Below are 26,824 nucleotides of genomic sequence, written 5' to 3'. Positions count from 1 at the left end.
GAGAGTCCCTAATAGGATCCTCTTCTGAGACTTTTCTTTTTTTAATATAGAGCTTTAAAGTAGCATGGTACTCTGGGAATAGATCCAAAGATGTAAGATTCTTATCATTCCAAATAGACTTCCAAGTTTGAGGTGGTAGCAAAATATCCTCATTGAAGAACAGTTGTTCCTAAGAACTTGAATCTTTTTTATTGTGTCTTCCTGGAGTCTGTGAGGTATTGAGGATCACTTTTTATAGGTGGTAAAAAATCCTTTGGAGCTAAGAATTTTCTCAGCAGTCTTGGAGGTGGAACGGAGAGATTAGGTCAGTCCTCTGTCCACCAAGCTACGCTGCTTCTCCTCTTGCTGAGTGTCAGTGACAACAAACACCTTTACACAGTACTTGTTTTCTTTAAATGTAGTCTAAATGACCTGCAGAAAAGACTGATTCTCATTTATGCCCTGTCACTATCCAGTGTCACTTTTCATTTTTTAATATGATTAGCACAGAAATACTCACCAAATATTAGAAAACTCATGATGGATTGAGGAAATCTGGGCTAACTTGATTCTCTAATAAAGTCTCCAAGCTATGTCTACTATTAAAAAAACAAACACCTGTTTACTCTTATATCCCTTTGGGTAGTTTTTAGAGGAGTTCAATCTGTAGCCTGAGTGAGATGATGCCAGATTTTTGAACATGGAAATGTTAGGATAACATTCTTTTCCTCCTCAAAGTGCTTTTCTGCATTTGTCTAAGACACAGCTTCATGCCTTTCATTTAGTCTCTGCTCATTTTGTATAAATTCTCCTGTTTTAAAAGTCATGGGCCTAGGAGTTCGCTACAGCAATAAAACAATTGCTCAGAATTAGTTGCGATGACACACGATTGACTTTCATGTCCCCTTTACCAAGGAAAACTTGGTGTGAAAAAAACAAACCGCAAACATATAATGAATCTGAAATGCTGTACTAGTTAATCATCCAACTGTCCTCCTCAGCAAATTTGGACTGAAGAGCCTCTACAGAAGGCATTTTAATTATTTGCTTTGTTTTCATGGGCAAGGCAGAAATCAGCCACCATTTTCAAGGGAACTACTGTGTTGAAGAACCTCTTTCAGTTCAGGTTGATTGTCTAATGGATAATCAACTGAGAATAGGCTGCCTTTCTTGACTCTTAGCAAATGCTATCAATCACATACCCCAAAACCATAGTCACATCTTTGCTTTACAGCAGGGATTCTTAACTGGGGTCCCTGAACGTTTATTTCAATATGAACATAAACTATTTCAATATAATTGGTTTCCTTTGTAATCTTACATGTTTTATTTTATGCATTTAAAAACATTATTTTGATAAGGCGTTCATAAGTTTCCCTATTCTGCCAAAGGGGTCCATGGCGTACAAAAGGGTTAAAAATCCTTGCTTTAGAGAAATGGCATATGAGACTCCTTAAAAGCTATTGATATGTGTAGGCTATTTTTAGTCCTTCTTTGGTATAGTATGTTTAGTGTCAAAGCAAAAAAAATGTTTGGGTGGGGGGTGGCAGTGGGAGCCAGGACGTTAACTTTTAGTCACAGTATGTTCTATTACTTTACATATAAAAAGATTTCCATAAATAAATTTCTTATTCTCGTTTCCATATGCTCATGTATCTGTGCTCATCTGCGTTACTTGTGCCACATCACAAGTAACAAATAGAATGTAACTATTAAAATTTGACTAACATTAAGCCACAGAATAACCACTCAATAAAATTACAAGTTAAATTCCATTAGATGCTCTAAAATTTAAAGTGTTAAATTAAAAGCATTAGAAAGCTATGAAAGGCCCTCACCTTTCAGAGGGCATCAAGGAAGATGAGTCAAACAAATATTTTAAACTCTTCACACAAATTAGAATTGGTTAATTCAGATAACTAGCCTGTCATTCTCATTAAACCCTTACTATATCAAATTCATAGGGAAATGGGATAAAATTAAGGAAGAAAAGATATAAACTTATAGTGTAACATGTATTTGTATTCTAAATAAAATGTAAATCATGTTTTGGTGCAGGTATACTTACTCATCAAGTTGGTCAAGGGGTCTTTTCATCTTGTCTCACTTAAAACTGCTTGACTCTCATTAAAAATGTGTAGTTGGGTACTCGTGTACTATGCTTGCATGAATATTTTTTAGGCAAGTTTTTAACTTTTCATTTAAAAGACTCCCTTGCCTTAGTGCTAGTCTATGTTTGCAAGAGGTTGTTAGAGAAATTATTTTAGTCCTTATTTTATTTCTGGGTGCATTTTTTTTATCACATTTGCTGTTTTTATCTCTGGGAAAATGTTCAATGTGACTGGTGCAAATTATTACTCATGTGTTGGGGTGGGTTTTTTTTTTGTGATGAGGGGAGAAAAAATAAAATTCTTCTGTCTTAGAACCATGGAAGAATTAAAAAAAAAATTTTTTTGGACATAGTGTTTTTTCTACCCCAAGGGCTTCTCTACTGTTCTAAGTTTCAAATTGATTTTTAAAAGTTGATTGGCTTTAAGTAATGAAAAAGAACCTTGAAAGAAACTTTAAACATTGTGTCTGTGTCACTTCTGGGTGTTTATCTTGCTCTTTGTTTATTTTGGCATTAATACAATGAATTTTTAGTTACTTATGAAGCAAAATTCAACATCTTCTTTCATGATGCACAGAACAGTTGTGTATTTTACTCTGGTTTATATTTTACATAAGGATTCAGATATTTACATCCATAACAATATGGTTCTTTTGGTTATTCTTGTAAAATACATCAATATATTTAAGTTTGGGGATATATTTTTATTTTGTACTAAATGACCTTAGTTAACCGGTGTGTTGTGGTTTAACAAAAAAAAACTAAAGGCACTCCTATATAAACTCAGGTTTAGCAACTGGTTCTTCTGACTCACCTCTCTAACATGGAATAGTCAAGTATCTTGTTGAGAAAACTTTTAAAAAGCAAATTTGTATTGCTTTCTGCAGGGACTCTGACTCTTCCCCTTTAGTCATACTCATTTCACATTACTTTATGCATGTAGAAACTAGTATAGGCACAAATGAATTGGGTGTTTTGTGGAAGATAGTTGGGCAGGTGGGAGTGAAGAAAGTTAGGACAGATAGTGAATTTTCATTATCTCATGCTTGGTATCAAAATACACTCAATAAAAATAAAATAAAGCCCAAAGAGAAGCACATCTTTGCAAGCATATACCTTGGCAGATTATAAATATGAATAAATCTCATGCGTCTGCGCAAAACTTTTTCAGGGAATGGTGACAAGGTTGGGGGGAAGCAAGGTGGGCATGGCTCAGATTTTGGTTGGATTAATTTGCTATCAGTCATGGCTGTTTCTGAAAATGAAGATCAAAGACTTCTCCAAAATTAAGTTGTCCCATGCAGAACGTCTGTAAGCCTTCAGCAATATTTTCTGCACCTTTTCTTTTCTTCTTGTGTGATTTATAATTTATTTCCTGCACCACAGTTTCAGCGATATGCATTCTGCATAGAATATACTGAACTCTAATTGACTTTAATCCTTAATTTTGAAATAAATTGCCTGTCTTTTAATGGCAACTTGCTTTTGTGACTCACTATCACTGGTGTTGCATAGCAGGTTTTTTTCCTGCATACAATACTGCAGCAGTACTTTAGTTGGTCAGCTCTCAGGTCTTTATTGTTGCTATGGTTTTTCTGTTTCAAATTATAGTGGAAGCACAAATTCTGTACCCATTAACCTATCACATTTGCTGTTTGCTCTCTTGGTTTTTGTTCCTTCTGAATTCAACAACTTCCTATTTTTCCTTTCCTCAGTAAAATGTCTATAATATAATTGCAACTAAATAAGAATATATTGTTTTTTGTAAAAAAATAAATAAAAATTTTAAACTCAGTGATTCTACAAAATGCATATCCTCAGAAAACACACTTTTTATTCTATTCTAATGCATTCATCTGCTGATGTGGTGCCAATCCTGTAGTTGGATCATGTTGAAATTTTCGGCAGCCTCCTACATATAAACTTTTTACATATACACTTAATTCGCTGTTGTTTGCTTTCTAATTATTAGCTTTGCCTTGAATCTTATATGGGATTCAGCTGTCCAATAAATTGGATTAATTTAAACTTTTTTAAAAGTATACCTTTTATTTGTCAGTTTTAATCCCTTAATGAAGAAGTATTTATTCCAAACTCACTTATATTTCTAACATGTGTGGATGATCTTGCGAAATCTGTGTTGGTGCCATGATTTTTCTGAATCCCCCAAAAGTTTTGGTGATTCTTGACAAACAAACAGGATCAGAATAGCATTGGTACTCCAGTATATTTAATTTAGAACTTTTTTTCCTCCTCTGTATATATGTGTAGCCATGTTTTAGGAACTATAGGAAATCCATTTAAAAAACAAAACAAAGCAAAACCATTATTCCTTTTAGTTAATGTCAAAGTCTATTGTTACCTTTCCTGAATATTTATATTTAAAAAACAGGAGGGTGAAGTGAGACAAAAGACAGAGAGACTAGAAATTATAGGGCTACATATGTTAAATTCATCTTACTAGACACTGTATCATATCCTTTTTGAAAGCATCCTTATTGAAGCTTACCTAATGGCTCCTGAAACTCTCTATTATCTTTTCAGGCATTGGAGAGAAGTATTCAACTTGGGAGCCAACCAAACGGGAGCTAGAACTGCTTCGACATAATCCGAAGCGGAGAAAAATAACCACAAATTGTACCATAGGTAAGTGAAAGAAAAGGTCTCCAATTATTTCTTTGTTGTAATAGTAACAACATCAGTAATAAAAGTAGCTAACGTATATAATGCTTTAAGATTTGCAAAACACTATCTATACAAATATTCTCATTTTGTCCTCCAAACAATCCTGGGAAGTAGGTGTTACTATTATTATTGTTATTATAACACATTTTATAGATGAGGAAACTTAAGTAAATTGCCTGGTGTCACATATCTAGTAAATGTTGGAGGGCAGAGTTGAACTCAGGTCTTCCGTACTCCACACCCTGTACGCTATCCTCTTTACTACCTTGTGACCTAGTTGTGAAGTTAGGCTGAATATCTTTATCTTTTTAAGTTAGAGCTTAAAATGTATTTGCCAGGTTTCAGTCAGCTACTGTAAACATTGGGAAATGTCTCCCCTAACTCATTTATTAGTATACTTCTCTTTTCCTCCCTTGGATGGGGGGAGGGTGGGTATGTCTGTGTGTATGTGTATTTATTAGCAGACTCTTTGCTGCCCTAGGATAGGAATCTCACCCTGTGTTAACCTGGTATTTGTGTACCTGTATTTGGAGGCTTTCAGAATAAATAAACCACTTTCCCAACTAACTTTTTTTTTTGGTGGGGCAATGCAGGTTAAGTGACTTGCCCAGGGTCACACAGCTAGTAAGTGTCAAGTGTCTGAGACTGGATTTGAACTCAGATCCTCCTGAATTCAGGGCTAGTGCTTAATCCACTGTGCCACCTCGCTTCCCCCCAACTAATTTTTAAAATACATCCACCAAGTCGGGGAGAGTTTTTATTTACTGATTTGTTAGTAATGTTATGCTTTGAAAATGAAATTGTTTTCATTTATGAATCCCTCCTATAATACTTTAGGAGTCGTTATCTGTATTACCAGCTGGGTTCATTGCTAGTACACTAAAACATAAAGAATACAAAAGATTTTATATGTGAAATTTGGGGTTAAGAAACCCATAGTATTGTCAGCTAGGTAGCGCAGTGGATAAAGCACCAGCCCTGGATTCAGGAGTACCTGAGTTCAAATATGGCCTCAGACACTTGACACTTACTAGCTATGTGACCCTGGGCAAGTCACTTAACCCCCATTGCCCCACAAAAAACAAAACAAAAAAAAAGAAGTATTTTAGGGGGCAGCTAGGTGGCACAGTGGATAGGACACTGGCCCTGGATTCAGAAGGACCTGGGTTCAGATCCGGCCTCACACACTTGACACTTAACTAGCTGTGTGACCCTGGGCAAGTCACTTAACCCCCATAGCCCTGCAAAAAAAAAGAAAGAAAGAAAGAAACCCATAGTTTTGAGGAGGAAGCCGAAAATAATAATAATGCCTGTTAAGAAGATTTCCTAGTAGTTAGGGAGAGTTGGCTAACATGGTGGAAACAGAAAGAGGTCCTTAATAGCATGGTCTACTTATTGTTTAAGAAGGTATGTTTTGTGCACAAGTCTAAATTTGGGGGGGGGGGTGCGGAGCAGTGAGGGTTAAGTGACTTGCCCAGGGTCACACAGCTAGTAAGTGTCAAGTGTCTGAGGTTGGATTTGAACTCAGGTCGTCCTGAATCCAGGGCTGGTGCTTTAACCATTGAGCTGCCCCGCACAAGTCTAATTTTGATAATTTGGTGAATCTAATGTTTCATCAATGAAGGTATTCCCTCCACTGGTTCAGATTTTAACCTCTCATCCTGCAAAATGCTTATCCAGATCTTTCTATGTATCTTCCACAAAGCATTCAACCAGTGTCCTGAGAACCTTTCTCTTATTCTTTTAGAATTGGGGGAATAGGATACCAGTATGGCAGTAAAGCCTCCCATCTATTAATTTCATTATTGATATGCAGCTAGCTCACTTTCTTTCCTTATAAAACTATACTTACTAGTATTTTATTTTTTTAGCTTGTCATGATTGATCTCTTACAATCTGCTTACTCCCAGCATGTTTATTTCCATTGCTTCTTAGGTTATTTGTAATTTCTGTTTTTCTGAGATTATGGTATTCCCTAATATCTGGTGACATAGCATTTCTGGGAGAATATTGCCATTAAGGATTGGTCTTTTGTGTTGATTTGGGATCATCAAAAAGCACTGTATGACTTTTCCATCTGCAATACAACCCAATCCTCCTACTCCAACAGTGCAGAGGATAATTTTCAGCTTTATGCATAATTACTCAGCAGAGGCAGGGAATATCATTGCCCCCAAATTCAGAGAGAGATATATAACATGCTGTTTCTGAATAAGGAGTTGTTTTATTTCATTGTTCTTCTCTTTTACCTTTACCATATGAAGGGATTATGATTAGATTCTTGAGATTTTTAAAAAATTCATACTGTTAAAAGAGATAGCTCAAGTTTATGAAACTTTATTATGCACTACAAAAGAGGAAAAATACTCACCCAGCACAGGAAATCAGGAAAGTGACTGATTTTTTTTCATGGGCAGACATGCTTTAATAATTTCTCCTACTGAGCCCTTCAGCTGTCTATATGCCTGACTTTAAAAGGAGGTAGAAAGAAATCAAAGCACACAAGAGATTTAATGTACTTTCAGCTATAGTTAAAGGAAAGAGATTTGCTTTCTTATATACACACTCACTGGATAAGACCAAGAAGAAAATACTTTTGTCCTTGAATCTTTTCTTTCATCCCCCAGATACTGCTAAATATGTACCTACTTAAGAATCTTCCTATCATAAACCTAATACCGATTTATCTGCTTTGATTTTTGAATCTGCAAACACGTTATGTGCTGAATAAACATCAGACTGTATTTTAATGCTGCAGCCTAAATTGACCAACAATAAACTGTACATTAGCAGATCTATTTATTCATCTTAGGAGATAAATTATTCAGAGGACTATTGTAGTCATAATTTCTACTGGTTTACTTAGATATCCCTTAGCCTGAAATTTCTGCCAATAATTGACATATGTCTCAGTATCATATTGCCTATTACTCCTAAAAATCTTAGTCTGATAAATCTGCCTTTTTTTAAAAAAGGCCAATAAAGATCAGCTATACTAATCCCCCCCCCCTTTTTTTTTAGAGATAAGATAAAATGGCATTCGACCTTTCCTTCTTACCATCAACTTTAATTTTATTTCCTATGTTTGGAGGCTTTCAGAATGAATAATTCACCTTCCCAATTAACTTTTTTTTTTTTTTAGTGAGGCAATTGGGGTTAAGTGACTTGCCCAGGGTCACACAGCTAGTAAGTGTTAAGTGTCTGAGGCCGGATTTGAACTCAGGTATTCCTGACTCCAGGGCCGGTGCTCTATCCACTGTTCCACCTAACTGCCCCCCAATTAACTTTTAAAATAGGTCCACCAAGTAGGGGGAAAAAAATCTTCAAATATATAGAGAAGAGAGTTTTTATTTGCCGATTTGTTAGCAATGCTATGCTTTCAAAATGAGATTGTTTTCATTTGTGAATCCCTCCTATATGGAGTCATTCTTTACATTACCAGCATGGTTCATTGTTAGTACACTAAAATTGCTAGTACACTAGAATATAAGTGTATGTGGATCACTAGAGGACTACTTCTTGGTTTCAGATTGGCACTGCCAGTGGTGCTGCTAGTAGCCTGGGGGATCAGGAAACTCTTTTGCTTAGGGAGCTGTACTTGAGTTCAACCTTGATGGCAGCTTATGGACTACAAAAGTGGTGGAGAAGAGACAAAACATTCCATTCATGGGAACAAACCTGTGCAAAGGGCACCATGGGAGAAGAATGGGACGTCTTCTAGAGGGCATAGATAGATAGACAGGAGCCATGACTGGCTGCAGTTTGGTCCAGGGTCTCCTGATTCAGTTTCTATTTTCTGCTCCCTCCTAGAATCCCTTTCTTCCTTCAAGACTCAGCTCAAGTATTACCTTTCTTTATTCTTCTCCCCAGCTGCTAATGCCCTGTATTTATTTTGCATACATTTTCTGTATACCTCTATATGTACATGTTACTTTGCCTGGGGAACAGGAACTGTTTTTCACTTTTATCTCTTGTATGAAGCATAGTACCTGGAGATGTCAATTTTTACGATTGAATCCTAAAGAATTGATGAATCAAAGAAAAAATCCTAGAAAAGATAATTTTGTAACAAGGTAATGAAAACAATGTGAGAACATACCAAAATTTGAGGGATACAGCCAAAACATTCCTCATGGGAAAATTTAAGAACATTTCCATCAACAAAAGGGAGAAAGAATAAGATTAGTGAATTAAGCACTCAATAAAAATACTAGAACATTCACAAGTTAAAGAAATCCAGTAAATGCCAGTAGAGAAAGTAAAAAAAAATCAAAAAAGAAATTAACAAAATTGAAAGTAAAACTTTAGGTGATTGAATTAATAAATAAAACAAGGAGATGGTTTTTTTTAACAATAATATGGACAAATATATCCTTTTTTAAAAATAAAAGCAGAAAACCAAATTACAGTGATCAAAAATGATCTTTTGTCCAACACCTGATCCCTTAAATCTCAGAAGAAGAAATAGAACTAGATATTTTAATGAACTTCCAAAGGAAAAAACCCTGGGATCAGTTATGTGTATATAAGCTGATTCTATCAAACATTCAAAAATAATTCCAAAGTTATATGGACTGTTCACAAAAATAGGAAAAGATAGGATCCTACCCAATTCTCTCTGCAATACAAATATGGCTTTTACATTTTTAATAATTATTTGTTTGTCCCCTTTTAGTAGTATTTTATTTCATTTTTTTCCAATTACATGTAAAGATAATTTTCAGCATTCATTATTTTAAGATTTTGAGTTCCAAATTTTTCTCCCTCCCCTGTCCCTAAGCCAGCAAGCAATCTGATATGGGTTATATATTACAATCATGTTAAACATATTTCCACATTAGTCATGTTGTGAGAAAAGAATGAGAACGAGAGTAAAAAAAGAAAACAAGAAAGAAGAAACAACAATATAGAAAATAGTATGCTTCAATCTGCAGTCAGACTTCATAGTTCTTTTTTTGGATGTGGAGAGCATTTTCTATCATGAGCATTTTGGAATTGTCTTGAATCATTGTATTGCTAAGAAGAGCTAATTCTATCACAGTTAATCATCACACAATGTTGCTGTTATTGTGCACAATGTTCTCCTGGTTCTGCTCACTTCACTCAGCATCAACTCATGTAAATTTTTTAATGTTTTTCTGAAATCCTCAAATAATGGCTTTTATACTTAAAACAGGGAGAGTCTAAAAGAAAAGAAAATTGCAGACCGATATCCCTAATGAATATGCAGGGACAATTTTGAAATACAACATTAGCAAAGAAGCAGTAACAACACATCCAAAAAGATTCTTCATCATGACTAGGTTGGATTTATGCCAGAAATGTAAGGTTGGCACAATATAAAGGTATACAAGAAATAGACCATTTCAGTAAAATGATAATTTAAATCATATGATTATATCACTAGATGCAGGAAAAGCTTTGACAAAATACAACACCCATTTTTGTCATAAAGATACTAAAAAAATATAGTCATAAATGGCCCTTTACTTATTGGTAAATAGTATCCATCTAAAATGAAGAGTAAGCATTATGTAAAGTGGGGTAAACAAGAGGCCTTTTCATTAAACAAGGATGAACATTAACACCAGTGGTTTTTGGCATTGTGCTAGAAGTGCTAGCTATAGACATAAGAAAAGAAAAAGATATTGAGGGAAGAGACATAGGCAAAGAGGAAACAAAATTAATGTCTTTTGCAGATAATATATTTGTTTACTTAGTGAACCCTGGAGAGTCCACTAAAAAATTCATGAAACAATTAAATGCTCCAGAAAAGTTCCAGGATAGGAAATAAATCCCTATAAATCATTAGCATTTCTTTTTATTACCAACAGAACCTGACAAGAAGAAATAGAAAAATTCCATTCAAAAAAACTAGAGTGTATAGAAAATATTTGGGGTAATAACTACCTGCCGTGTCACACATAGTAACTATATGAATATGACTGCAAAACACTCTTTAAAGAAATAAAGGCAAACCTAAATAATTTGAGAAATATTAATTGCTCATGAGTGGGCCAAGCTAACATAATAATGACAGTATTATATAAATTAGGATACTTGGTCAGTGCAATACCAGTCAGTCCATCAAAGGAAAACTTCATAGAACTAGAAGAAATAATAATGAAATTTACTTGAAGGAACAAAAGGTGAGAAATCTCAAGAGAAATAATCAAAAGAAGTAGGAATTAAGGGGACTTAATAGTATCCGGTTTGTATCCTACAAAGTGGTTATCATCAATACAATTTGATTCTAGTTTAAAACAAAAATAGGTCAGTCATTGGAACACATTACTTATGTAACATACCTAAGCAAATGAATCTAGTGGCACAGCCAGTAAAGACCCCGATTACTGGAATAAGGACTGACTATTCTACAAAAACTTCTGGGAAACTGGACAGCAGTCAAATCAAAATTAAGTTGAGACCAGATAAGCCAAATGAATGATATGAAAAACCATATAATATACAAATTAGAAGGGCAAAGAAGAAATTACCTTTCAAATTTGTGACAGAGGAAGAATTCATGACCAAACAAAGGATAGAGAGAATCGCAGAAGTAAACAATTTTGACTGCTCCAAATGTGACAGCTTTAAACAAAACCAAAGCAGCTAAAATTATAAGAGAAACTATTAACTGGAGGGGAAATATCTTTGCAGAACGTTTCTCTAATAAAGGTTTAATTTCCAAGATATGTAAGGAAATCATTCAGATTTAAGAGAATAAGAGCTTTTCAGGGGGCAGCTAGGTGATGCAATGGATAAAGCACTGGTCTTGGATTCAGGAGGACCTGAGTTCAAATGTGGTATCAGACACTCGACACTTGCTAGCTGTGTGACTGGGCAAGTCACTTAATCCTCATTGCCCTGCAAAAAAGGAAAAAAAAAAGGAGCTTTTCCCTGTTTGATAAGTGGTCAAAAGATATTAACAGACAGTTCTCAAAAAGGAAGAAATGCAGTCTATCAATAGCCATATGAAAAAAAATGCTCCAGGTTAATAATAAATAGACAAGTACAAATTAAGCAATTCAGAGGTTCTATCTCATACCCATCAAAAGGGCAAGGTTGTCAAAAGGGAAAAATGACAAAATATTGAAGGAACTGCAGAAAAACAGGAATGTACATTAATGACTATTGTTGGAACTATGCCCAAAAGGCACTAAACTGTGTGTACATTGGAAATTGTATGACCTAGCCATGCTACTACTAGGTCTGTGCCCCAAAAGGATCAAAGGACCCCAATATATGAAAATACTTAAAACAGCTTTTTTTGATAAGGAAAAAAAACCCTAGAAACTAAGAGCATGTTTATTATGGCTGAACAAATTAGGTTATGAATGTAAATGGAATGCTGTTGTGCTGAAAGAAATAACCAAAAATGGTGGTTCAGAGAAAGACATTATATATAAATTAATAGAGTGAATTGATCAAGACTAGGGGAAAATTTTACATGCTAGTAACAATATTGTAAAGATAATGACTTTGAGAGAACTCTGCACTGACCAATCAAGTTTTCAAAAGATTGATGATGACACATTCTGGTAACCTTCTGACAGCAAAATTTAGACGGAATAAGACATCATTTTTAGCCAGGGTGGGGGATTTGTTTTATTTAGCTTTGTGTGCTTGTTATAAGGGTTTTGTTTTTCTTTTCTTAGGGACACGAAACACGTTTTTTCTTAATTGAAAATATTAAATCAAAATATTGGAAACATAGTTCAGGAATAAAACATAAAAGAATAGGCTTTTATATTATCCAGAAATTGCATAGTGTCAGCAATATATCTTTAAAAATAGAGTTGGGATGTGGCTGGGCACAACAGGCACCAATGACTTTGCAAAAGAAATAAAATTGGTCATGTTTTAACAGACAAATTTTTTTATTGAGTGGGAGTCATTTCTCAAATCTCCTATCTACGAACAATCAGCTTTATGATAGTTCTTTTTCCCCCTCCTTGGAAAAAGCAAAAAACAAAACCTGAACCCTCGAAGATTAAGTGACTTTCGTTTTTCTGATCATGATCTGAGAATATTGGGGCTCAGCTTTTTGAGGAAAAGACATTACTTCAGCCTCTTCAACTGATAGTAATGGTTCAGTATCTAAGAAAGGAACATAGGCCATCGAAGACAAGGATTTGTGAGTGTGAATTTGAGAGTCTGTTTTCTTAGCCCTGCTTCTTCGGGTGAAGCAATCAGTACCCCCAAGAAGATCAGTGCCAGCTTCAGCCTCTTAAGGGAAATTAACTAGGGAATCTGACTGTCTCTAATTAGCATTTGAAGTGATTTTTGTGCCTAAACACTCCTCCTGCTTACCCAGCTTGAATAAGAGGAAGAATTATGCTCAAAAGCATTGAGATAATTAGATAGAACCACCCAGATTCTCTCGACTTCAGTGCTTATACTAAAAGCAGAGGACTGAACCTTTTGGAGAAAACCCACCCCTTAGTATCTTCCCAGCAGTGGCAGGTAGGTTTCAGAGTTCTATACTACCATACTGTAAGTGAGGAAAAAGAAAAATAGAAGGAGAATAAATGCAACAGTAAGACTCCTAGGAACAGGTTGCAAAGGGCAGATGGCCTTTTCTTTACTCTTCATAGCTTTCATGCCTAGTCAGAGGTGATTGGACAGTGTAGTTCCCAGCAATGATACCTAAAAGGCATTGATGATGGCAGACTTTTCAGTGTTGTTTTTCTTAGACTTTTATATTGCTGGTTGAAAGTAATTGGTTAAACTGTGAATTTAAAAATTAGTAGGCAAAACACTGGCATTTATTATAGGAGTTATTTAAACTGGACTGTAAGAACTTGTTTTTTAAAAAATATTTTGAGGGGCAGCTAGGTGGCATAGTGGATAAAGTACCAGTCCTGAATTCAGGAGGACCTGAATTCAAATCCAGCCTCAGACACTTGACACTTACTAGCTGTGTGGCCCTGGACAAGTCACTTAACCCTCATTGCCCTGAAAAAAAATTTTTGATAACCATATTAATATAATTGATTTCTTTTGCATTTAAAAACATTATTCTGAGAAAGGGTCCATGACACACACAAACAAATGTAAGAACCCCTGGCTTATCGAATAAAGGTTTATGGTGTACAGAAAAATGTTTTTAGGAAAGCAATAAAGATAAATGTTAATCTGGTTCAGATAAGATTCAGAAGATATAGGCAGAGTCCAAATTATTGAAATATTATGCGGTAAGGAAAATATGGATGGAATTTCTTCTAAGCCAGCAGGAATATTCAAAATGCTTTAATAGGTTTAGAATTAAAGTAATATAGTAACTTAGAAGGAAACAGGAAATAACTAGTTGATTAGAAAGAGAAAACCGCGCCATTCTGTTATCAGCAGTTTGCTCTTATGTTTTGTTAGCTTGATTCACCTGATGTTTGGAACTGGTTAACATTTAAAAAAAAAATAGGAGCATCTAGATGGCGCAGTGGATAAAGCACCGGCCCTGAATTCAGGAGTACCTGAGTTCAAATCCAGCCTCAGACACTTGACACTTACTAGCTGTGTGACCCTGGGCAAGTCACTTAACCCCCATTGCCCCACAAAAACAAAAAACAAAACAAAATATTAAAAAAAAAAATTTATAGGGGGCAGCTAGGTGGTGCAGTGGATAAAGCACCGGCCCTGGATTCAGGAGGACCTGAGTTCAAATGCGGCCTCAGACACTTGACACTTACTAGCTGTGTGACCCTGGGTAAGTCACTTAATCCTCATTGCCCCCCCCCCATCCCCAATTTTTTTCTTTTCTTTATAAAAGTGACTACTTTAAACCTCATCTTTTTGTTGTTGTTGGCCTACCCTAAATGATTTTTTGGCCTTTTCTAATAAATGCTGGTTGATTGGCTGGCTCACTACTAGGAGTGATTTAAATTGATTTGGGGCGTATTGACTTGAGACATTTTAGTATCATTATGTGCCAGGCAGCCACTTTGGTATGTGCTGAGGATACAAAAGCAAAAATAAGAAATGTGTCAGAAATGAAGGAAAGAAATCTAGCTATAGACCACTTTGTCTAAGAGTTCAAGCAGTTAAAATAGAAAGAACTGCAGCTAGGAGAAAAGATGCAATCAAGGGAAAGTTTTTTAAGTTATGGGGTCATTCCAGGCTCTTGGGGGGGGGGCGCAGGGCAGTGAGGGTTAAGTGACTTGCCCAGGGTCACACAGCTAGTAAGTGTCAAGTGTCTGAGGCTGGATTTGAACTCAGGTCCTCCTGAATCCAGTATCAAATCTTTTATTTATAAATATGTGGTTTCAGTGACTTAGTAAAATGTTTCTTGAGGAACACAATATGATAATTTAGTGATTTGGTTGACTAAATGTTGACTACTCAAAAGAAAATCTATGGCCATTGGGGCTGTCACACAGAAATCCAAGGTCATTCAGAGGCCAAATCTTTAAGCAAATATGTCCTCTGATTCGTCCACATGGAATAGGTCCATAGTACCTAGAATCTGTAGAATTGTGGAGACTATCCCCCTGCAGAGGCATTAGGGTTCGCAAAAAAGGTATGCCCTCTTTCTCTGAGACTAGAACAAAGGAGATCAAGAGAAATGATTATAAGTTGATTTGCATGGAAATTTGGGTAGAGAGAGATTTTGGTGATCAGTCTCACTTTTCTCTTTTCGTTCATTCTTTTTTTTTTTTTTTTGGTGGGGCAATGAGGGTTAAGTGACTTGCCCAGGGTCACACAGCTAGTAAGTGTCAAGTGTCTGAGGTCGGATTTGAACTCAGGTCCTCCTGAATCCAGGGTCAGTACTCTATCCACTGCACCACCTAGCTGCCCCCAGTCTCACTTTTCTCAATGAATTATTTGGTAAAACACTCTGCTGAGGGTGGGGAGATGGGATGGTGTACTATATGTTGGTACAAAAACTTAGGAAGGATGAAGTAGCCAGGAGAAAAGGGATATTGACGGGTGCAGAGAAGTCAAGAAGGATGAGGATTGGAAAGAAAAAGCTATTAGACTTGTAATTAAGAAATTATTGGTAACTTAGGAGAATAGTTTCTCTCAAATGAAGAGGTTGGAAGCCAGACTGTAAAGAGTTGAAGAAATAGAAACACCTATTTTATATGGCCTTAGCTACAAAAGGGAGGAGATTGACATGGGAGAATATCTTCCTCCTGTTTAATTCTGAATCCAGCTAATCATTGCTCATTCATAGTGTCTCTCCAACATCTATGAGCTGATGGACAAACTCAGTCATCTTTCTCCAACTGAATATCATAGGCTGAACAATAGGTGTTCTTCATCCACTTAGTTTTCTTATGTAAATATTTAGATCAAGCTTTCCATTGGTTTTGGAGGCTTTCAAAACCCCTACAATATTTTAGGGCTTGATACAGTCAGTCAGAACAATGTCATTTGTAAACAGCAGTATCTGGTTAATTTCTCCATCTACTAGGAATCCCTCCTTGACTTAGATTCTGAACTGGTTCTCCTTCACAACAGTGTCACAAATCTTTTTCAGATACACACCTCACTGTTTTATGTCTGACTATTAATCATGGGCTTGTTAGAGCATTGGCCCTGGAGTCAAGAGGACCTGAGTTCAAATCTCACCTCAGACACTTGCTTTGTGACAGTAGGCAAGTCACTTAACTCCAGTTACCTTAAACACCTGGGCCTTCTCCAGGCCTCCTGATGTATATCTTGGCACTAGACCCAGATGATTCTGGAGGAGTGAGGTTGGTGACCTTGCACAGCCTTGCCTTGCTTAGATTCAATTCACTGCAAGTCTTGACATCACCCCAATGTTATGGTCCTCTTCAAGAATGAAGGACAGGGGCAGCTAGGTGGCACAGTGGACAAAGCACCAGCCCTAGATTCAGGAGGACCTGAGTTCAAATCTGGCCTCAGACACTTGACACTTACCAGCTGTGTGACCCTGGGCAAGTCGCTTAACCCTCATTGCCCAGCAAAACAACAACAACAACAACAACAAAAAGAATGAAGGACAAACAACAAAAACAACAACGGGCTTGTTGAGCAAGGCTATCTCTTTTACATTTTTCAAGGAACTTTGTATAATTTTAATATGTAGAGGAGGCACCTTATTGAAGGAGAGTCTTGGGGGGGGGCAAGTGAGGGTTAAGTGACTTGCCCAGGGTCACAAAGCTAGTAAGTGTCAAGTGTCTGAGGCTGGGTTTAAACTCAGGTACTCCTGAATCCAGGACTGGTGCTTTATCCACTGTGCCACCTAGCTGCCCTAAGAAGAATCTTTAAAACAAAATTTTGCTCTAAAGAACAAAATGTTTTTTAAAAAAATACTCAACAAATAGGAAGCACAGTGAGATCTTCTATTCTCTACATCTGTTTGTTGTCCTTCCATTTTCATACTTAAATGCCTTCGAGATGACCTTACTTGTATCTTTAATCAGGCTTTCTTGATATTTTTTCTTTTCATTTCTTCTTGTTTTATGAGGCAGTACTGCTCATAATTTTCCATTACTTTTTTTCTGTAAAATTTTTCAAATGAATTTATATTCTAACTCAGTATTGTCCTTGGCTGTCACATTCCACTTGGCAAGAAATTGATGTTTGCTGACTAAGATGGTTTTCTGCTTCTTTGTCTCTTCTTTATGGTAATTGATTTACATTGATTAAACTAATATATAAATGTACATTTAAATTACGTAGGTGTATTTTTCATTGGAATAGCACCTTCTCACTTTGCTATTAACACTGAATAAGTTACCTGTTTGCAGAATGAGAAAGGGAAATTAAAATCAACATGGCTTAAAAAAAATTTTTTTTAAATCAATATGGCTTTAGAAGAGTCCATTTAAAGTCGTTACTGAAAGTTACATAACTAGCTGCTGCTGCTTCTTTTTTCTTCTTCTTTCTTTTTCTTTTTCTTCTTCTCTTGTATATTAAAACAAAAGACAACAGCAATGTCTCTCTATCCCATCAAGCACCTCCAGTGTCCAGCACTGGTCACTGAGCCAGTGAAGAAACGTAAGCACTATTAAAAATGGTGATGTCCTGTTTCAGAGGGAGAAGAGGATTACCAAGTACAGAAATTTCACTGTACAAAAAATATTTAGTTTAAGTGTTCCAGAAATTCTACTTTGAACAGAATGTATTGTATCTGGTTTTGAATTACATGGCCCATTTTTTTCCTGTAGCTTTTGTCTTCCATTTAGTCAAGTCAGCAAGCATTTATTAAGTTCTTACTTTATGCAAGGCACTGTGGTAAATGTTAGGGATGAAAAGAAGAGCAAAACCAATGCTCATCCTCCAGGAGCTCACTCCTCCTCACCCCCACATACACACCCCAAATCCATGTAAAAACAATTTTTAACATTTGTTGGTTGTTGAAGTTTTTAAAATTTTCAGTTCCAAATTCTATCCCTCCTTCCCTCCTCCCTGAAGCGATAAGCAATCTGATATAGGTTATACATGTGCAGTTATACAAAACATTTCCATATTAGCCATTTTGTGTAAGAAGACTTGATGGGAAGGAAGGATGATTCAGTCTGTATTCATACAACATCAACTCTTTAAATGAGTAGCATTTTTCATTGTAAGTCTGTGGGATTGTTTTGGATTATTGTATTACTGTCAATAGCTAAGTTGTTCACAGTTCTTCATCATACAATATTGTTGTTATTGTGTACATTGTTCTCCTGGTTCTATTCACTTCACTTTGTATCAGTTTATATAAGTCTTTCCAGGTTTTTCAGAAATCATCCTGCTTGTTATTTCTAGGAGTTCACTTTCTAATGGGAGAGACAATATGAAAATAACTTTGTATACACAAAATGTGTGTGTGTGTGTGTGTGTATGTACACACACACACACACACACACACACGGTAGATGGAAGGATCTTCAAGGAAAGACATTAAGGCTGACTAGAAAAGGCTTTCTGTAGAAGGTGAGATTTGAAGGAAACAAGGAAGTAGAGGCAAGGGAGAGTAAGGAGGCAAGATATTTCAAACATGGAGGGTACCAGTGAAAAGACATGGCAGTGGAAGATAGAATTTCTTGGGTGAGGAATAATAGCAAGATTGGTATCACTGGACCATAGAATATGTGGTAGGCAGTAAAGTATAGGAAAACTATAAAGGACCTATTATGAAGGTCTTAAAAGCCAGAGCATTTTATGTTTGATTCTGGAGGTAAATAAGGAGCCACTGAAATTTATTGAGAGGAGAAATGACATGTTCTTACCTGCTCTGGAGGATGGGCTAGAGTGGGAAAAGATTAAGTAAGGAGTCCAACCAGCAGACACTTGTCATAATCCAGTCGTGAGGTGATGGTTATGCCATAGGACAGAAGGGGACTTATATGAGATATTTTGCCAAGGTAGAATTGACAGGATTTAGCAACAGATTGAATATGAAAGGTGAAAATAAGTGAGGAGTCAAGAATAACACTTAGGTTATGAATCTGTATGACTGGGAGGATGGTGGTACCTTTGAATAGTAATAGGGAAGTTTGCAAGAAGGGAAAGTTTTTTGGGAAAGATAATGAGTTCAGGTATTTTTGGTTATGTTGAATCTCGATGCCTCCTGAACATTTAGTTCAAGATGTCCAAAAGGCAGTTGGATATGTGAAACTAGACATTAGGAAAGAGGTTAAGGCTGATTAAATCTGAGAATCATGTGCATTCAGATGATAATTGAGCACATGATAACTGTTGAGATCATCAGGTGAAAGAGTACAGAGTTAGGAGGAGTTCTTTCTTTCTTAAATGTTGAATTGAATTGGATCACATGTGGATAACATTCTATGTGGACTTATAACTCCTGGAAACCATTCAGAGTTCTGTAAATCCATCTATCCTTTGACCTGTTGTGTGAGTGTATGGCTTAGCATACAAATGACCCTGAGGTGCAAAGTTGTAAAATATCCCAGGATTTAACTATGATCTTCTTCCATCTGCTTATCTTTGGACAGTAGCATTTTGTACCTGGCTCAGCTGCTCCAGGAAATAGAGCTTGCTGGACCTTGGTAGTTCCAAATTCAATGAATCCTTTATCTTTCGTGTTTGAGGCCTAAATTTTGAAATCATGTATGTACATTCATCAAAACTATTGAGCAGTGAGTTCCTTCTCTGCTGAGTTCAGAGAAATGTAACTAATTTCTTTCCATCAGGCCTTTTCTTTTATTCTATCTCCTGCTATATCATAGTGACTTTTTCTCAATATCATTGAAAAAACAGCAAATGTTTATTAACATTAGTCATTTAATGAAAAGTTTCAAATAGAACTTGTTTTCTTATTTAAAAAGAAAACAAATATAAGTTCACCAGCACTGAATATAGCAGATTGTTGAATTTCTAGATACAGCTTGTTCTTTGAATTTGTACAGGCTGAATTGTGGTCTTTTAAATAAGGAACCATTACTTTTTGAAGAACAGCACGTCTGTAAATTATAGGAAATTTGGGGGAGAAAGTTGGCTTGTCTTCCATTGGGCAAATACAAAAACTGGGAAATGATTTCTTCTATTTTTATTCTTAATGATTTGACAGCTCATTTATCTAAGTTTTATAACTGGCTTCCATAGGAAGTCTGTGTCTCACTTTAATTATTAATCTGTTATAATCTGGATTAAATAGTTTTATGGTCTCAACTGATCATGTTGGTGGTGGGTATTTATGACGGAATAGAAATTTTAAAAGAATCATCTTTCTTTGTGAATAAACATGCTTGGGTATAAACTGTTATAATTCACCTAGTAAAAGCTTCATTTTTACTCTCTTGCCTATGAGGAATAGTTGCTTTATAATGGAGAAAATTTTCAACTCTTCTAAAAGCTTGAGAAAAAAGAAAATATCCACTAATAAAACTGTACATCCTAAGAAATGTACAAGAAGAAGCAGATTTAATCAGGATCATCTCACCTCTTCATTGTGGTGAATAACAGCAATAACAATTGGGTTAAGAAAATGGAGAGTTATCTGGACCTTTGTAAAGGATGGTAATTGAAGGGGAAAAAATTTTTTTTAATTTAAAAATCAGGAATACAGAGAAAGTTCTATCCCTTAAGGTGTTGTTTTTTTTTTTCTTAAGGTTTTGATACCACATTTAAAAGTATCAACTAAGGCTTATAAACGTTTGACAGTAGGGGGCAGCTGGGTGGCGCAGTGGATAGAGCACTAGCCCTGGAGTCAGGAGTACCTGAGTTCAAATCCAGCCTCAGACACTTAACACTAGCTGTGTGACCCTGGGCAAGTCACTTAACCCCAATTGTTTCACTAAAAAAACAAAACCAAAAAGTTTGACAGTTAAATGGGAAGTAAGGGAACTTGCAATTTGATTAAAAAATTGATGCTTGCTACCTGTTGCTTTTTTTCTTTGCAAGACAACTTGTATAATATACAGTGATAAATATTATATTACCATTTTCCCTTTTTCTAACTAATCTACCATCTTATCGGTTTAGACCTTAGACAATAGGTTTGTAAAGGAAAGGGATGAGAATCTCAAGAAAGAAGGGTGGGGCAGCTAGGTGGCACAATGGATAGAGCACTGGCCTTGGAGTCAGGAGGACCTGAGTTCAAGTCCAGCCTCAGGCACTTAACACTTACTAGCTGTGTGATCCTGGGCAAGTCACTTAACCCCAATTGCCTCACCAAAAAAAAGAAAGAAGGTTAAGCAGTTTGAGTTGTTTAATAAAATTGTTCTTCTAGTGATTATCAACACAGCTAAAGTAGGATTCTTTTATGATATTTATGATAAGCTTTAGACGTTTAGTAACAGAAAAAGACTAAAACAGATTTCACCCTTGAGATTTTGATTTGTCTTCATTTTATCACTTGGTATATTTTTGAGCTGATAGGGGGAAAATTAGTAATCTCTGTTTAATTGTACTTTGTTAAAAAAAAAAATAACCTTATTGGGGCAGCTAGGTGGCACAGTGGATAGAGCACCAGCCTTGGAGTCAGGAGGACCTGGGTTCAAATCCGGCCTCAGACACTTAACACTTACTAGCTGTGTGACCCTGGGCAAGTCACTTAACCCCAATTGCCTCACCAAAAAACAAAACAAATTAAAAAAATAACCTTTCTCCATTGCTCTCCTTCCCCTTCTCTTAGACCTCAAGGACACCCCCCCCCCCCAGATTACATAGCCAAAACACTGACAAAAAAAACAGGCAACACATCTAACTTCATTAGGGTCCATAGAGGCTTTCCAGGGAATGATTGACCACTCTAACCTTTGACAATACTAACTGAACATTAAAGACGACCAACAAGGGGACAGCTGCTTAATACAGATTCATTGTTTTTGCATTTAAGAGCCTTTGCTATCAACTCTTAAGTGATCCTGCCTAATGTAAGTATTTGTAATGGGGACCCCAGCTAGTAATGTCTTTATAATATCATTGTATCTTAGAATCCTATAAGATCTTAGGATCAAAGACTTAGAACTAGAAGAGACCTTAGAAGCCACTGAGCTTTCTGCCCCATCTCCCTCATTTTGCAAATGAAGAAACTGAAGGACGGAGAGGTTAAATTACTTGCCCAGGGTCACACAGCTAGGCTAAAGTATGGCGCTTCTTATTGAACATTATAATAAATATTTCCTCTTAAGTTTCTTTTTTAAAAAATATCATTACTTCAGAATCCACTTATACCCACACCTTCTGTGTGTACTCATATCTATCTGCCTTACTAAAGATACAGTTCTCAAGAGTTACAAGTATCTTCTTCCCATGTAGGGATGCAAACATTTTAACTTTGTTGAATAACAAGAGGTCCCCCCCCTTTTTTTTTAACCTTTTCATGTCTCTCTTGAATCTTGTATTTGTAGATTGAATTTTCTGTGCAGTTCTGGACATTAGGAAAGTTTTAAAGTCGCCTGTTTGATGAATGACCATCTTTTCCCCGGATAGATTATGCTTAATTTTGCTGGGTGGTACATTCTTGGTTGTAATCCCAGTTTCTTTGCCTTCTAGAATATCATATTCCAAACATTCTGATTCTTTAATGTTGAAGCTGCCAGGTCCTGTGTAATTCTTATTGTTGCTCCTTGATATTTAAATTGTTTCTTTCAGGTTGCTTGCAGTATTTTCTCCTTTAATTGATAGTTGTGTAATTTAGCTATGATATTCCTTGGCGTTTTCTTTTTGGGGTCTCTTTCAGGAGGTGATTGCTGGATTCTTTCAATGACTTATTTTTCCTCTGATTGTAAGACATTGGGGCAGTTCTCCTTAATAATGTCCTGAAATATGCTGTCTAGGCTCTTTTTTTTTTTTTTTTACCATGGTCCTCAGATAGTCTGATTATTTTTATATTATCCCTCCTGGATCTATTTTCCAGATCTGTTATTTTTCTGAAGAGGTATTTTACATTTTCTTCTACTTTTATATTATTTTGATTTTGTTTTATTTCTTCCTGTTGTCTCATTGAGTCATTAGCTTCCATCTGCTCAATTACGATTCTTAGGAAATTATTCTCCTTTTCCCATTTTCCAGTTGTATTTTTTATTTGTTTGGTTGGTTGGGTTTTTTTCGGGGCAATGAGGGTTAAGTGATTTGCCCGGGGTCACACAGCTAGTAATTGTCAAGTGTCCAAGGTTGGACTTGAATTCAGGTCCTCCTGAATCCAGGGCTGGTGCTTTACCCACTGTGCCACCTAGCTGTCCCTCCAGTTGTATTTTTAAGGCATTATTTTCTTTTTCAAAGCTATTGACTTTCTCTTGTACAACTTTCATGTCTTTTCCCAGTTTTTCTTCTACCTCTCTTATTTGGTTTATAAAATCCTTTTTGAGCTCTTCCAGGAGGGCTTTTTGGTCTTGAGACCAATTCTTTTTCCCCTTTAAGGCTTCACAAATAGGAGTTTTATCGTTGTCTTCCTCTGAGTTTTTGTTTGATCCTCCCTGTCACCATAGTAACTGTCAATTGTGAGAGTTCTTTTTTGTTTCTTATTCATATTTTTATTTTTATTTTAGCCTCTTATGTGCCTTTTAAGGTTGAATTCTGCTCCTGGGGTCCTGGATGCACTGTCCAAAGCTTCTTTTGATGGGGTTGGGGGCCGAGTCACCAGCTTTCTGCTCTGAGTCATCAGCAGCTTGCAGCTTCTCATTGCACTGGAGTGGCGCAGCTTAGTTAGGCTTGTTGGGTAGCCAATACCCCAGCTTGCAGATTGCCTTCTGCATTGAGGATGGAGGCCTTGTAACTGGCCTGCTGTGCCACTAGCTTGCTGTGCTAGGACCAGGGGTCCTCAGCTACTGATCTATGCTCCCATTTTGATAAATATTGAGGAGGAATTTAGAAATGGATAACTTCTTATGTAGAATCCCATTAAATGTCAGGTGATCTCTCTTCCTCTTTTGAAAACATTTCCTGACATTTCTATAGGTACCTCTAGTGGATTGCTACTGAGCTCCATCCTTGGCCTGAAAACAAGGCAACTGTGCTCTACAGCCACTTTCAGATTCCTGATTTACCCATTACAGTAGTAATAGAGAAACAGTCCTCACCTTGAAGACCCCAGTATTGTCTGAGCTCTGACGTGAGTTTTAGGACTACAAGTGAATAATACTTTATTACCCTTATAAAGTCTTATTACCATCAGTCACTTTAGGAAGGGGGGAGAAGATATCATGGACGAGTTGATGGGCTTGTTTCTGTCACCTGTCTAATCAGCACGAACTTGTGGATTTGGAAAATGATTTCTGTGAGAAGTTATGAGTGCCCCCCTCATATTGTGAGTACCTTGAGATCAAGAACTATGTTTGTTTTTCTTTATGTCCTCAGAACTTACGTGTGGCACAAAATGGGCATTCAATAAAAGCTTGTTGTTTTGACTGAGTTCCCATCAAGAAAAATAAGAAAATACACTTCAGTAAAAAGATTTATTTTATCTTTGGGGATAGCACCATTTCACTAGAAATACTTTTTCATTTGGGGGTTCCTAACATAAGTGACTGGATTACCCCTTAGTCTGATTAATACGTTTGTGTATGAATTAGAACTTTTTCTTTAAGAGGTTTAAGAAGGATTGATCTCTAAGCAATACATCAATATGATCACATCATATTTCCCTTCCTTCTCTGCTAGTTTCAGATCACTTATTCTAGCTTATTCTACTAACCAAAAAGAGTATGTATGTGGGATCACTGGGCATGGAGTCTGAAGACCTGAGTTCCAATGTGACCTCAGACACTCCCTAGCTATGTGACCCTGAGCAAGTAAGTCACTTAACCTCTATTTGCTGTAATCTACTGGAGAAGGAAATGGCAAACCACTCCAGTATCTTTTCCAAGAAAACCCTATGGTCACTACTGGCATGCCTATGGTCCACGGGGTTGTGAACAGTCAGATGTGACTGAAACAACAACAATGTGGGATCAGGGATCAGTGAAAGAAATCCTGCAAGATCCTTTCAGCACTCTGCCTGTAAAGCATAGAATTCTCATTTTGTTTCTACATAAAGTCAGTAAGAATTACACAGAAGAAATCATTGACTACAAAGAGAGTGAGCATATGGCCTGGTGTGTCTGCTGAGTATTTTGATTAAATACTGTCTACAGTAACTTCCAGGGATAATTGCGGTTTGACTGAGCTCTGAATTTGCTCTTGGCCGTCCTTCATATTCCCTCCTACAGTCTTATTTTCCCTTGACCTTTCTTTGCCTCTTCCATTTTCTTGTTAATGTCAGTTTCATCATGCTATATGTTGCATGTTTGTAGTTCTTTGTATAAAGTCTTGAGCTCTTTGGATGAAAGAATCTATATAAACCTAAGAAAAATAACTCTTCTGGTTTATAAGCCTTCATGGGAACAATATTCTGAAATTCAATGGATTTGCTGAATTTAAAGAGAATATGATTTGGTCCAGCTGCAAGTTCCTGCACAGTTGGCTTCTTAAGGCAGTACACTTTAGAGGGTGAGTACTGGGAAAGCAGTGGCAGTGGGATGCCATGTTACCTTTCCTGCTTCTCAGCGATAGCCCCACTCCCAATTCCCTGAAACCTTACCAATTCACTATGAGTAGGACAAATATTTTGAAGTTATTTTCTATTAGTAGGGATGAGTTTTTCCTCGATTACTAACTCATTTTCCTAATTTTCTCTCATAACCAGCAGCCACATCTGCAAACTAACTAACTCATCCAAAGGAAGGAAAGGCATTTATTAAGCATTACTTATGTACTTAATAGTAGCTAGAGTGCCTTACTTGGAGTCAGGAAGACCTGAGTTCAAATCTTCCCTCAGACACACTAGTAGTGTAACGTTAGGCAAATTATTTAACCTCTTAGCTTTAGTTTCCTTTTCTGTAAAATGGGACTTAAAAATAGCACTTACCTCACTAACCCTCTTTGAGGATCAGAGGAAATACTAAGTAAAATGCTTTGCTAGCCTTAAAAGATTGTCAAAGAACTTACATTCTAATAGGAATAAGAAATATATTTAGGGAAGTGGTAGGTCTGAAAGGAGGTTTTATTATCTGAATTCACAACTTATGAGTGGAGTCTTTGGGGAGCTTTCATCTGGATATGCTCTTTCCAGAAGTAATGGTATAATTGATTGATTTGATTATAGTTCTTGGAGTATTAGAGGCAGAAAGTAGGGGAGGATGGCAAGAAGTTGGCCTGGGTGGCCAGCTAGCTGGGTTGTTAGGCAAGACCTAAGAATATAATCTGAAGCCTTGACTTCAGTAGTATCATGCTTTAACTAACACACCACCAATACCTTTCTGAATATTTGTAAAATCTGTGTTGTGGGGAAAGACCAAAAGCTATACTGCCTGTAGAAGCCCAGTGCTTCAGATTAGTCTTGGTGTGGAGAATTTGAAGGTAATTTTAAAATTCAAGTTACCAATTTTATTTCCACAGGTTTAGTAGTAGTATAGGATCAGAGCAAGACAGTTTCAGTCAACTTTTTAAAAAGTAATTACAATAAAGTAATAATAGCTAATGTTTATATAGTGCTTTATGTTTGCAAAGCATTTTACAGGGGGCAGCTCGGTGGCGCAGTAGATAAAGCACCAGCCCTGGATTCAGGAGTACCTGAGTTCAATTCTGGCCTCAGACACTTGACACTTACTAGCTTTGTAACCCTGGGCAAGTCACTTAACCCCTATTGCC

At 36.5% G+C, this 26,824-nt stretch overlaps 1 protein-coding gene across 2 annotated transcripts in view; it reads left to right on the top strand.

Annotated features, from left to right (window-relative positions):
* Positions 1–26,824, top strand: part of USP22 (ubiquitin specific peptidase 22) — a 272,625-nt gene that overhangs the window by 169,554 nt on the left and 76,247 nt on the right. For both annotated transcript variants that reach the window (XM_043966431.1, XM_043966439.1), the window contains one exon: positions 4,634–4,735. In XM_043966431.1, coding sequence (XP_043822366.1) covers positions 4,634–4,735 — 102 coding nt within the window. The remainder of the gene's footprint in view (positions 1–4,633; positions 4,736–26,824) is intronic.

This window comes from Dromiciops gliroides, chromosome 1, assembly GCF_019393635.1.
Source record: "Dromiciops gliroides isolate mDroGli1 chromosome 1, mDroGli1.pri, whole genome shotgun sequence".
Lineage (NCBI taxonomy): Eukaryota > Metazoa > Chordata > Mammalia > Microbiotheria > Microbiotheriidae > Dromiciops > Dromiciops gliroides.
Note: the sequence above shows the minus strand (reverse complement) of the source record. Positions and strands in the feature narration are given on the sequence as shown.